At 42.5% G+C, this 14,360-nt stretch overlaps 1 protein-coding gene across 1 annotated transcript; it reads left to right on the top strand.

Moving 5' to 3' along the window:
• The first annotated feature begins 212 nt into the window (after positions 1-212).
• Positions 213-12,754, top strand: LOC106069620 (blastula protease 10-like). The gene is made up of 3 exons (XM_056014843.1): positions 213-408; positions 4,610-4,762; positions 11,573-12,754. Exons 1-3 carry the CDS (start codon positions 361-363, stop codon positions 12,515-12,517), a joined length of 1,146 nt encoding a protein of 381 aa, XP_055870818.1. The 5' UTR covers positions 213-360; the 3' UTR covers positions 12,518-12,754.
• The last annotated feature ends 1,606 nt before the right edge of the window (positions 12,755-14,360 follow it).

Genomic DNA, 14,360 nt, shown 5'->3' with positions numbered 1-14,360 from the left:
TACAAGAGGACGAGGGCTCATTTACATACAAAGGTTAAGAGTTCAGTTGTGCTAATCCTAAACAAGTACGCGAGAAATGTCATGAGCAATACAACCAGGATATCAGATTAAGGTCATGAATGAAAGTTCAGTTATTGAAGAGATCTAAGAAAACCACTTAAGTAAAACAGAAGGCTGGCACGGTCATATAGCCATTATATAAACCAATAAAATAGTAGAAGCGGCATTGAAGAAACTAATATCCATTATACACATTTGAATACAGATTATATCAAAGAAAAGCTTATTTTAAAAGAGTTTTGGCGAGCTTGACAACTCTGAAATTTCAGAATTTTTTAATGGAATGAAATTCACGCAAAAATGAAGTTCGTAGATTTAAAGTCTCAAGTTCTACTACATGTTATATTGGTAAGTTATATGCTATGCTAATAAAATGTTACCTGCAGAGTATGTTATGGTTAAGATTGTTCGTCCCCCAGGGGCAATGGAGAGCAGACATTTGTTAGTTCTCAGAAGACGGACAAGAGTGAAGTGTTACGCATTCATGACTTCACGACATTCACGACATTCATAACTTCACGACATTCATGACTTCACGACATTCATGACTTCACAACATTCATGACTTCACGACATTCATGACTTCGCGACATTCATGACTTCACGACATTCATGACTTCACGACATTCATGACTTCACGACATTCAAGACATTCGTGACTTCACGACATCCATGACTTCACGACATTCATGACTTTACAACATTCATGACTTCACGACATTCATGACTTCAGGACATTCATGACTTTACGACATTCATGACTTTACGACATTCATGACTTCACGACATTCATGGCTTCACGACATTCATGACTTCAGGACATTCATGACTTTACGACATTCATGACTTTACGACATTCATGACTTCACGACATTCATGGCTTCACAACATTCATGACTTCACGACATTCATGACTTCACGACATTCATGACTTCACGACATTCATGACTTCAAAACATTCATGACTTCACGACATTCATGACTTTACGACATTCATGACTTCACGACATTCATGACTTCACGACATTCATGACTTCACGACATTCATGACTTTACGACATTCATGACTTCACGACATTCATGACTTTACGACATTCATGACTTACTTCCTGACATTGGCATGTCTTTTGTTAATATACTGATCATAATGGCAATGTCTTCGATTCCCAAGATTAAGGATGCGTGCGGTGATTCGCATGACTACGCGACCTGCATATTTTCCCGCATCTCGTGCAGACAAAACCTTGTCCGCTGGTGGTCTATTAAAGTTTTCTTTTCTGTCTTCTGCGTCTGTCTTCAATAATAGCTTTTCTTAGGGTATTAAATGATTGTCCCGCAGCCTTTGTGAAAGCTCTCCAACTGTCTCTCTCAGAGGCCCATCTGCTGCCAGCTACTTTCCTCTATGCAAGTGAGGATAAAATGGCGAGATGATCTTTATAGCGCTAACGGGGGACACTTCTGTTATGCCGTCCTCCTTTAAAGCTTCAACTTTCAATGTTTTTTGGTAGAGGTGGTTGGTAGAGGTGGTTGGTAGAGGTGGTTGGTAGAGGTGGTTGGTAGAGGTGGTTGGTAGAGGTGGTTGGTAGAGGTGGTGTGGTAGAGGTGGTTGGTAGAGGTGGTTGGTAGAGGTGGTTGGTAGAGGTGGTTGGTAGAGGTGGTTGGTAGAGGTGGTTGGTAGAGGTGGTTGGTAGAGGTGGTGTGGTAGAGGTGGTTGGTAGAGGTGGTTGGTAGAGGTGGTTGGTAGAGGTGGTTGGTAGAGGTGGTTGGTAGAGGTGGTGTGGTAGAGGTGGTTGGTAGAGGTGGTTGGTAGAGGTGGTTGGTAGAGGTGGTTGGTAGAGGTGGTTGGTAGAGGTGGTTGGTAGAGGTGGTTGGTAGAGGTGGTGTGGTGTTTGTAGAGGGGGGGGTATTGAATAGCACACTACTTTCCCCCACTTTCCAGTCTCGGATCAAGTTGAAACTTTAAAAAATTATTCATTGTATCTAACAAAACGTGAATCGAACAAAACATTTAACCCATTGGTTGATAAATTATTTTGATTAATACCGAAAAAGGGAAATAAATTCTACAGTATTAAGACACACAAGACTATAAACGTATAATTTTTCCCTTTCGATAACCTTTCTTTTTTTTTTTTTTTAAATTGTTTACACTCGTGCTCACGAATATATTGTCACGCCATTGGGTAGCGCAGCATTTACGTATTGGCTGCACAAACTATAGCTAATGGCCTCGCCATTTACTTGTTGGCCTTTCAATCCAGGTAGGTAAGTAGTTTTTGTTTTTTGTCAAAGACGTTTTTTGATTGTTGAATATGATTTCATAGATACGAGATGAAAGCCTGTGCGTTATTTTTTGAAAACCATTTTGTTTTCGGCGGCGACCCCCAAAGACTTAATCTAAATTACAGGTGGGAAGTGTGGCCGAGAGACTAAGTACCTTGAATTTTGGCTTGGCTTGGCTACCTGCGCTGTGAACATGCCATAAGCACGAAAGAAGCGCTATTTAAAATCAATAATTTATTTTTATTTCAATTAACTTTATCAAACTGTGGGGTATCTTTTCTTTTAAAGGGAAAAATCTGTTGTGTTTGTAACTTTTATCATATATCATATCTAGATATGTAACTTATTCTGTTAAGCGAGTGTGATTTCTACATAAACAATTGGACCGCCCACCCCTAATTCAAAATGTTACAATCGCCCCCCATCCACCAAATCGGCCAAAATACTAGAAGGGGGGTGGGGGTGAGTGTCACAAACCGCTGTGAGCCCACAACCGTTTGTGTGTGTGTAGCAGAACAACCGCAGTCCACTACCATGGCCTTAGTTATTGTGTAAAGTTTTAAGTTGATTTCTGTTATTTATATTTTAGATCTAATGTCATTATTTATGTTTTAATATATTTTAATTAGATTTGTTTATTATTGGAAGGGGGAAATAAGTATTTTTTTTTGTGCTTTAATGTTTATTTTGTTGTCACGGGACCAGAGTACCTAGGCTACCACGAGGGAGGGGTGATCTGGGAAATCTGGGGAAAGGGGCAGTGGTCATCACTGGTCAGATACTGATGATGCATGTAGACGTAACCACTGAGGATGCGTCACTGATGATGCAAGGGGACGTAACCACTGTGTTGCGGTGTAGTCCACGTGGGAGGGTTCTTTTTGCTCTGAAAAGGAGAGAGTCAGTTGGCGTGGGTCTGGTAGAGCGGACGGTTGTATTTCCCGCCCCTGCTCGTTTCCTAATCTGGTACGAGAAAACTATAGCAGAATGACTTCATGATTAGAGACATAGTCATTAGAGATCTGAGTTTAGTTTTAGTAGTTGATGTACCTGTATATAACGTTTCATTTGGAAGTTTATGTGTTGTGTTTAAAATAAAGTTACAGTTTAGAGTTATAGTCTCTAACTACATTCCGGTGTTGAGTTGCATATCTCAGTTATATATATGTTAGTTATAACACCAAAATCGCGACAAGGCTAAAGCCACAAAAGTTCCAGCGTCAACAGTCGGGCCTCCAGAATCACCCTAGACTACGACCAGTTCAAGCAGGCGCCAGCACACTGCTAGCGTCTTGTGACAGTGAGACATAATCTTAATTAGTTAAATATAAATAGTAGGAATAAATTATATATATATATATATACATATTTTGAGATTTCTCTACTAAAATTCACCCGCGTTTTTATTGGGGGGGGGGGGAGTCAGCCGTGAGGGGGGAGCAATCGCCCCAACGGCGCCAACCAACCAGGATCTGCTAGTGGTGTAAGGTGCTCTAGAGTTAAACTTTTCCGATGGTTTCCTTTCTCGGGTAAAGTACATTTAAGTGTGGTGCCACATCGGTTCAACAGGCTAAGGTACATTTAAGTGTGGTGCCACATCGGTTCAACAGGCTAAGGTACATTTAAGTGTGGTGCCACATCGGTTCAATAGGCTAAGGTACATTTAAGTGTGGTGCCACATCGGTTCAACAGGCTAAGGGATATTTGAAGGTGAAATAGCATTCACTTTTAACATCAGTGGCATAGCTAGAGTCGTAAACTGTAGGCCACAGAAACAGATGACCTTTACATCATCTGCTGCCCTATAGGCCACAAGGTCTGAAAGGGGAACTTTACATTTACAACATCAGTGGCATAGCTAGAGTCGTAAACTGTAGGCCACAGAAACAGATGACCTTTACATCATCTGCTGCCCTATAGGCCACAAGGTCTGAAAGGGGAACTTTACATTTACAACATCAGTGGCATAGCTAGAGATTTGGAGGTGGGGGGGGGGAGCTTAACCTTATTAGTAGCCCCTGCATTTTGACATTCGACATCAAGCTATGAGATAATGGCGTAATATTTAATATGTGATGTAAAAACACATTTTATACACTGATTTTGGGGGGGGGGGTACCTCAAGTGGGGCCCAGGGGGATTTTAAAATTCAGACCCGCCCCCCCCACCCTAGCTACGCCACTGTACAACAACAAAATTCTTGCTGGATGTTTCAAAAATCAAAATGTAGTTTGATTTTCTCTACATTTTTTGTTTTCATTTTCAGATGGCATCCCAACTGATTCAAGTTTCGTGTAGATCTATAGATGAACTGATTGCCGGGGCATCGAGTGGCTTCTATCTGAAAGAAGTAGAGTCGGGGTCGGTCATGCGTGAACTTGATATGGTCTTGACCACACAACAATACAACGCCTTGTATGTAAGTATATCTCGGACATTCCTATGAGTGTTAATCTATATGTTACTGCCAAAACCTGAAGTGTGGCCATGTGACGATACGAAACTTGCATACAAAAGTTCATTTTAGTTTTTCCCAGCAAACCGTGAGAAACTTTAATTTTTAACTTAAACAATTATTTTCTTGTCCACCCATAACTAATTTCTTGTAGGATTTATCCCCCCTCGCACGTTTCTCACGGGACGAATCTCGACGTAAAACATTAACTAGCCTCTCCAGGGCTAACTTTTAATTATTGACCGCTGGACAGGTGACCAGCACACAACAAGTCGCTCCGCGGACTAATAACTTTTCACACCTATTCCCCCCCCCCCCCCCCGCAGGATACACATCGCTCTAAGAATAGCATTGCACTCGGGCTGGACAGATACATATTCGCTTAAGACTTTACTCCCACGGTAGGCAACGAATATTGACCATAAATCTGACCTGACGCCTGACATCTCCGGTACATCGATACATGTGAGAAAATCAGTTAGCTTTCTTCCCCACCCGGTAAACGAAAAGTCCCATCTATATATATATAGAGAGACCCAAACATTCTAGGTTAGGCCCGCTAGGATTCATTCAGTCTCCTCTGTTAGGAAGTTTAGTTGTGAGATTTCATTAGGGACAAACGGCCTGGTTGCTACCCCTGATTGCTACCCCTGATTGCTACCCCTGATTGCTACCCCTGGTTACTACACACGATTGCTACAACTACCAGATCTCCATAGAAAGCTGTAACCGAGGCAGACCACACCAGATACCCCCCCCCCCCCCAATTACATACCTGTTAGCAAGAAGGCATTGCCTACTGTCCTTGGCCTTAACATATTGCCCAGTGTCCACAGTGCCCTATACTGCCCAGTATCATCTGCCCAGTACCCGGCCCAAACTGTCCACTGCCCAATAGTTATTGCCTAATGCCGACAGATTAGAGCAACCTTCGCAGCAGAAGACATACTGGTGTTGAGTTAGCACGGCTCTCTACGAGCTAGAGATCACAGCTGAGAGATCGTCCCACTACAACTTAGTTTGCAGCACCAACCATCTCTATTGCTAAACAGGCAGCGGCCTCACCTATAGAGCCAGCTTGCCTACAGCATAGGGATATCCCGAGCCGACGTCCTAAGACAGAGCCGGATGACTCATCCTTCTGAGTGCCAGTCCTACGACCGCCAGAAGACGACCCACGGGCTAGCAGCTAAGAAAAATAAGTAGCAGACATCGGAACATTCTTCTCCTCCAATCACTCAATAATTAGCAATCCATGATGAGCAGTTATTTTAGATATTAGCGAATCCATGTCATTTCTTAATTATAATTTTAATTGATCATTTTTTTTGTAATCTTTCATTTATTAAATTATATTTATTTATAAACTTATAATATTGGTCTGTTCTTACTGTTAGTTGCGGTGTGCCTGTACAAAATCTTATGTGTGAGCGGGATAAAATTAATAAAATTTCCCCTAGACATAAATAGACAAGCCAAATATTAACTAATTAACATCTCGTCACATATAAATGGGGTCCCGTCCGGGTATCTGAAACTAGAATCCTATATTAGACAGGCATAGGCATACAGCAGTAGAACTTTCCTAAATTTAATATACTTTCATTATCTTAAAGTAACGGATTGCAAACGGAGTGAAGAGTGTTACTAGAGTCTTTATTTTATATCTATCTTACTTTAGATGTTATCACATATCAACTTTGTATAATATTATTATTTGTGGTTATTTTAAGTAGCATTACTGTGCTTAATATTATATTATTATTACGGGCAACGTGGTTGTTTCATACGGGCATCATCTACCTCTTTTTCTCAAGTACTATCCATCCTTTCAGTCTTATTAGTCCCCCATTCATTTCTCTCATAAATAATGGCCAGCAATACAAGGTCCAAAACTGACTCTGACAAAAAACTAAAAATACAGGACTTGACAGAGACTGCGGCATTGCTAGAGTTGCAAGGGTCAGAGCGTTCTGAATACATCCGGCAAAAGCTGGAGGAATGGGAAAAGCTAGTAAGGGAAAAGGAAGCTGAAAGGGAGAAACGAGAATTTGAGTTAGCAATGGAGAAAGAGAAACATGAGCATGAGTTAGCCATGGAGCGGGAGAGACAGGCAACTGAGAGAGCTAAAATAGCTCAAGAGAATGAGACGGCTCGCACAGTCGCTGATTCTCAGCCTGCTAGCCCAGCTTCCAGCCAAGGGTCCTCAAATAGCTCACCCAACATCCCCTTCGAGCCCTTCGATGAGAAGAGCGAAAGTGTTGAAGTTTATTTAACACGATTCGAAGAGGTGGCACGCTATTATAGCTTGCCCAAGGATAGGTGGTGTTTTAGATTAGCTCAATGCCTTAGAGGCAAAGCTTATGAGGCTTACACAAAGCTCCCCTCATACCAACGGGAGGACTTTGAAGCCCTAAAAGAGGCACTATTGGTTCAATTTGAGCTAACCTCTGATTCATACCATAAGAAGTTTCGAGGGTCCCGCCTTGAGCGCAAAGAAACGTATGTCAATCTTTGCGACAGGCTGGACAAATACCTCGGAAAATGGCTAGCCCTCAGCAAAATGCCCGAAACGTTTGAAGGTCTTAGAAACCTTATTCTGGCTGAGCAGCTTCGAGACTGCCTAACGCAGGAAACTCGAATATACGTAAATGAGCAACAGGCAATTGACCCTTGTGACATTGCGACTGCCGCTGACCGATACATAGCTGCCAGACGAGACCAGAAAGCTAAGACACCCGTAACAGAACCACAGTCTAGCGAAACCTCCCCTGCCCAGCCCACACCTCACAACCAAAATCAAAACAACCAGGCACGTGTCCCTTCACAACACCCATCCAACCAGTCGAACCGCCCTCCCCATCAATCACGCCAGAATAATTCCTACCACCCCTCTCACCGTGACTCACATAACACGCGTGACGACAGGAGGACTCGACAACAACATGCCCCACACGTCGTATCGGCCCTGACGACCGTTCGACGGCCCAAGACTGGTAACCCGGTAGGCCCAGAAATCCCTTATATACCGCCACACCCCTCTACATCACCCCCAGGTGTAGAGCAGGCCCTAATAAACGGCGTTCAAACTTATATCATGTTTGATACAGCCTGCTCTTTTACTTCTATAATAAAGGAAGCGCTGATTGATTCAGCAGATCTCACCGGTGAAACGGTAGAGATCCAAACTGTCGACAAAACTACACCTCCAATGGTCTTGCCCATAGCGAGGGTTCATGTAGAATGTCGATACGTGCACGGGACCATAAACGCCGCTGTTATGGAGTCACCCGTGTACGACTTTATTCTTGGCTCCCAATACGTACCATTGGGAAATGTTAAGAAGCCATATTTTTCCCTGCCAGTCTGTAGAACTACTAGACAGAAGGATGGCCCAAATCAGTCAAACACTGGGCGCCATCACTCAACACCTCAGTTCAACCGAACTAAGGAAATTAACCCCCTAATTCCTGACATTGACAGTGTCAGAAGGCGTTGGCGTGGTCAACAATCCTGGCCCCCACGTATAAATATGATACCTGCATGGGATCACAAAGGTGGTAGTCACCACCGATTCCCGCCCAGTCCATCATGTTGCAACTCCTCCCCATCACCCCTCACTGCTTCAGGTAGGACGCACAGGTACCCAAACAAACCTGACCTCAACCACAGGTCACGTTATTCTCCACCCAAACACAACAGTCCACGGTGGGATCGAAATTAGACTTAAAACGGATACCTGGACGCCCAATCTCCCTTACGACTCTTTCCTCGAATTCAGATTCATTTTTTTTTTCCTTTGGACAATTAGACTGGACAACGACAAAGCTCAAATGAAACTTATATGCAAGTACTAATAGTATTCTGCGAATACTTTTTAAGTGGGTGGGTATGTGACGATACGAAACTTGCATACAAAAGTTCATTTTAGTTTTTCCCAGCAAACCGTGAGAAACTTTAATTTTTAACTTAAACAATTATTTTCTTGTCCACCCATAACTAATTTCTTGTAGGATTTATCCCCCCTCGCACGTTTCTCACGGGACGAATCTCGACGTAAAACATTAACTAGCCTCTCCAGGGCTAACTTTTAATTATTGACCGCTGGACAGGTGACCAGCACACAACAAGTCGCTCCGCGGACTAATAACTTTTCACACCTATTCCCCCCCCCCCCCCCCCGCAGGATACACATCGCTCTAAGAATAGCATTGCACTCGGGCTGGACAGATACATATTCGCTTAAGACTTTACTCCCACGGTAGGCAACGAATATTGACCATAAATCTGACCTGACGCCTGACATCTCCGGTACATCGATACATGTGAGAAAATCAGTTAGCTTTCTTCCCCACCCGGTAAACGAAAAGTCCCATCTATATATATATAGAGAGACCCAAACATTCTAGGTTAGGCCCGCTAGGATTCATTCAGTCTCCTCTGTTAGGAAGTTTAGTTGTGAGATTTCATTAGGGACAAACGGCCTGGTTGCTACCCCTGATTGCTACCCCTGATTGCTACCCCTGGTTACTACACACGATTGCTACAACTACCAGATCTCCATAGAAAGCTGTAACCGAGGCAGACCACACCAGATACCCCCCCCCCCCCCCCCAATTACATACCTGTTAGCAAGAAGGCATTGCCTACTGTCCTTGGCCTTAACATATTGCCCAGTGTCCACAGTGCCCTATACTGCCCAGTATCATCTGCCCAGTACCCGGCCCAAACTGTCCACTGCCCAATAGTTATTGCCTAATGCCGACAGATTAGAGCAACCTTCGCAGCAGAAGACATACTGGTGTTGAGTTAGCACGGCTCTCTACGAGCTAGAGATCACAGCTGAGAGATCGTCCCACTACAACTTAGTTTGCAGCACCAACCATCTCTATTGCTAAACAGGCAGCGGCCTCACCTATAGAGCCAGCTTGCCTACAGCATAGGGATATCCCGAGCCGACGTCCTAAGACAGAGCCGGATGACTCATCCTTCTGAGTGCCAGTCCTACGACCGCCAGAAGACGACCCACGGGCTAGCAGCTAAGAAAAATAAGTAGCAGACATCGGAACATTCTTCTCCTCCAATCACTCAATAATTAGCAATCCATGATGAGCAGTTATTTTAGATATTAGCGAATCCATGTCATTTCTTAATTATAATTTTAATTGATCATTTTTTTTGTAATCTTTCATTTATTAAATTATATTTATTTATAAACTTATAATATTGGTCTGTTCTTACTGTTAGTTGCGGTGTGCCTGTACAAAATCTTATGTGTGAGCGGGATAAAATTAATAAAATTTCCCCTAGACATAAATAGACAAGCCAAATATTAACTAATTAACATCTCGTCACAGGCCAATTCACCAATCGGTAACCATTTCGCAAAATGGCCAAGACTTTAAGCCAATACCCGGTTTACTTAAATTGAAAAGTGTATATATTTTGACAGACCACTTAGCGCAATGCCTTGACCAATTCCCGATGTGCTGATTTAAGATTGTCAAGTATTCGGGGAAGCTGTAGATTCCTTGCGTAACATCAATTGGCTTGTGCTGTGACAATAATTTAAAGTTTGTCTGCTGCAGTTTTAAGAGAACGTGTCGCCTCTGTCACCTCTGTGTGTCGCCTCTGTGTGTATCACCTCTGTGTGTCACCTCTGTGTGTCGCCTCTGTCTGTATCACCTCTGTGTGTCGCCTCTGTCACTTCTTTTTTATTAATGTGACAACGGTTTCGTTCTGAGCAGTATTCCTCGGCTCTTGCGAAGCAGAGCGTTTTAAAGTACTAAATGAGTTAGAATGTTTGGCTGGTCATTTCGCTTATTGGCCTGCCAATGTAAAGTGATGTTCCCAGTTCGCAAAAGGGCCGTCAGCTCGCGAATGCCTGATTTCGGGCTTTGGCCGTCACATATACATTGAGTTAATCAAGTTTTCATGTCTACATGACCTTTCTTTAGTTTTTTAGAAGTAATTCAATGTCTTATGTTGTATTTCATGTTGCATTTCATGTTGTATTTCATGTTCCTTTAGTTTGTTTTTATTATGTCTAAACTTTATTGCGCATTACACAAAGGAATAAAGCCAAGAGTGTTGGAGCGACGTCTACACGAGGGCATCTAAAGTTCCACACTGGCGGCAGTGTATTCAACTTATGACTCTAAATCTGGCATTTAAAGAGATGATTGTAACTGAGCGTCTTTAAACAGTTGCTTTCTCCTTCAACTTGCCGACATAGAAATTGCTGAGGCTGCTGCCTCTCTTGGTTTGTCTGTCAACCTCAGAACAATGGAAGTCATGCTCCCCTATCGGAACTAACTCGGCTCAACAAATTATTGTAAATAGCCACCTCATTAATATTGTCGACCACTTCACGTAGATGGACAGCACAGTGTCTCACTCTCTAAAGAATTAGACAACCGTCTAGCTTATGCTGAGGCCCCATGGCCCAACTCACAACAGACATATCTTTAACATTTTCTTTGCGATCTAGATCTATTATTATCAAGCTTAAGTGCACAATCTGAATGGACCTCATTCACCAATCGTAAACAAACAACATTTAGCCACGTGGTTCTCTATATCTTCTAAACAAATTACGCAATCCATATAGACTGCCACATGATACGTAATTTTCATTGTTTTGTCAATATTATGACGTAGCTAATTGTTGCTTGTTTAATATTGGTGAATGAGGTCCATTGGTAAACGGAAATGCTAATTCTATGTATAAATGGGTTTTCAGAAATGACATTTTTGTGTTTCTTTAATTCTCAGGAATCCAGTTCTGCCAGTGGTGAGCAGAGGGTAAAGAAATGGAAAAGAAAGGCTATAAGGGACCAGGTTTACCGATGGCCCAAGAAAGAGATACCTTACGAAATTGTTCCCAACATATTCAGCACCAGTGACTTGAGGGAGATCAATGCTGCCATCGCTGAGTGGCAGAACTACACATGTATCACCTTTAGAAGGGCCACCAGATCAGACGAAAACTACGTCACTATCGACAACGGGGATGGGTGTTCCTCCAGAGTAGGAATGATTCAAAGGCCCCAGACTCTAGGCCTTGCGCGCAGGTGTAGGGTTAAAGGCATAATTATACATGAGCTAGGCCACGCTGTCGGGTTCTTTCACGAGCAGAACCGCCCCGACAGGGACGACCACGTGACTATTCTTAAGAAGAACATAAATTCGACTGCGTTAAGCAACTTTCGCAAGTACCCCGTCAAGGCTGTCAATACGTACGGAGTACCTTATGACTACAGTAGCGTGATGCACTACGGAGGGCGCGCCTTCTCCAACAATGAGGGACTTACCATCCAGACAAAGGACCCGAGGTACCAGAACGTCATAGGAAACCGAGAAGGTCTAAGCTTCAACGACATCAAGCTGGCCAACCTTATGTACAACTGCCACGACCGCTGCGGCAACATCCAGTGCCCACAGCAAGGATTCGTGGGCAAAGACTGCAGATGTTGGTGTCCCGGAAGTCCTGTCCAGCTCTGCGCGAAAACTGGAACCGTGCAGACAACGCCCAAGCCTGTGACTCGAGCTACCTCGCCAGCCCCAACTTGCAGCGACATGAACACCCGCTGTCAGAGCTGGGCAAAGGACGGTTACTGCAATAGAATCTCTTACATCAGCATGTACTGCAGAGCCTCCTGTGGAAATTGTCAGACCAGTAACACTAAACTAAAAACGCAAAATACCTATGTGTTATAATAAATGAAAAACTGTCATAGAATCCCCATATTGATGAAACTATCAAAAAATCAAACAAAGCATTAGGGTTTATTAAAAGAAATTTCTATAAATCAAATAAGAACATAAAACTAAAATGTTATTTAACCTTGGTTAGGCCAATAATAGAATATGCATCCTCTGTTTGGGACCCCTCAACTCAAGAAAACATTAAGAAACTGGAACAGACACAAAATAGAGCAGTGAGATTCATAACAAACAAATATTCACATTTGACTAGAGCAGGGGTTCTCAGCCTGTGGCTTGCGAGCCCCTTGGGGGTCGATTTACTATTTGCCAGGGGTCGCCTAAGACCATCAAAAATATGGATTAGTATTGACTACTCTTCTATTGCTGTATGTGTGTGTGTGTGTGGGGGTCGCGGCAGAGTGGGGGATTGTAAAAAGGGGTCGCCAAGATTAAAAGGTTGAGAACCGCTGGACTAGAGTAACACCTTTAGTAAAATCACTAAATTTAGAAAGCCTTCAGGATAGAAGACTGAAAAGTAAAGTTGCAATTACACATAAAACACTGAACCATAATCTTCAAATACAAAAACAAAATTTAATAAAATACTCAGAAAGACACAAAGATAACGGTGCATTTCTCAATTTGTACAAATGCTCCTTCTTCCCTAGTGCTATTAGAGCATTGAATGGGTTGCCTGAGCTAGCCAGGAAAACCAGTAACTTGGCAGAATTTAGGTCATTGGTTAATATGCATGACTGAATGCATTACGCGTAGGACGTAATCATCTTCTTTTTTGAAGTAACGTCTGTATTATATAAAATAAGAAGCTATAATTACAGACTTCTGATATAAATGTATAGCTTTTATATAGCGCTACTTACATGCTCAGAGCTCTATGGTTCAATCTCATTTCTGGACCAGTGTGTGTGTGTGTGGGGAGAATTGGTGGTATCAGGGAGAAGGATTTCCGTGCTGCTATTAGGCGCTCAGTAAGCACAACTCCGTCAGAGTAAGGTGTCAAACCTCGTGTTCGTCGCTTGGGAATGATTGTTTTAGTGAACAACAAGGTTGCATTGAGGAGTCGATGGGCTGTAAATTACAGATAACTATGATGGTATAATATTGCATCAAGCTAATAGAAGAAAAAGAAACTTACACATGTGCTACATCGACTACAAAAAAGCATTCGATTCAGTTCCGCATGACTGGCTGTTAAAAACCATGGAAATTCATAAAATCAACCCAAGAATAAAACAACTACTGAAAGTATGTATGGATAATTGGAAGATAAGTCTATACCTTAATCGTGAAAAACTGGGTTTTGTGCACATAAGAAGGAGTATATACCAGGGTGACTCTATCTCCGCTCTGGTTCTGCCTAGCTATTAATCCACTATCTAAATTACTCCATGGCACTACAAACGGTTTTAGGGTTGACACTAAATGTACAAAATCTCTGTCTCAACTGTTATACGAGCAAAAGTTACATAACTTAATTAAAACGGTAAAACGCTTTAGTGACGATATCTACATACCTTTTGGCTTGGATAAGTGTAGTATCATAAGCATAAAAAAGGCAAGGCAGCAACATTGCATTTGAAGGCATCGAAGAACTGAACTCTGCCTCCATTTATAAATATCTTGGAATAAACCAAAATATCACGATAAACCATAAAAAATTAAAAGAGGGCTTTCTTGGTAAATACAAGCAGAGAGTAAATAAAATTCTTAACGCAAAACTATCTGGCAGTAACCTCATCACTGCAATAAATAGCTGGGCCGTCCCAGTGCTCCTTCACACACAGTATATTATCAAATGGACAGACACTGACCTACATGACATTGACAGACTCAC

The sequence above is a fragment of the Biomphalaria glabrata genome, chromosome 16 (genome assembly GCF_947242115.1).
Source record: "Biomphalaria glabrata chromosome 16, xgBioGlab47.1, whole genome shotgun sequence".
In the NCBI taxonomy this organism is placed as follows: Eukaryota; Metazoa; Mollusca; class Gastropoda; family Planorbidae; genus Biomphalaria; species Biomphalaria glabrata.
This window is presented reverse-complemented; position numbering and strand designations above follow the sequence as displayed.

Coding starts and splice junctions, on each gene's coding strand:
- LOC106069620 (XM_056014843.1), top strand. CDS start 361: ATGAAGTTCGTAGATTTAAAGTCTCAAGTTCTACTACATGTTATATTG. Junction 409..4,609: donor TTCTACTACATGTTATATTG/GTAAGTTATATG, acceptor TTTCATTTTCAG/ATGGCATCCCAACTGATTCA. Junction 4,763..11,572: donor AACAATACAACGCCTTGTAT/GTAAGTATATCT, acceptor TTTAATTCTCAG/GAATCCAGTTCTGCCAGTGG.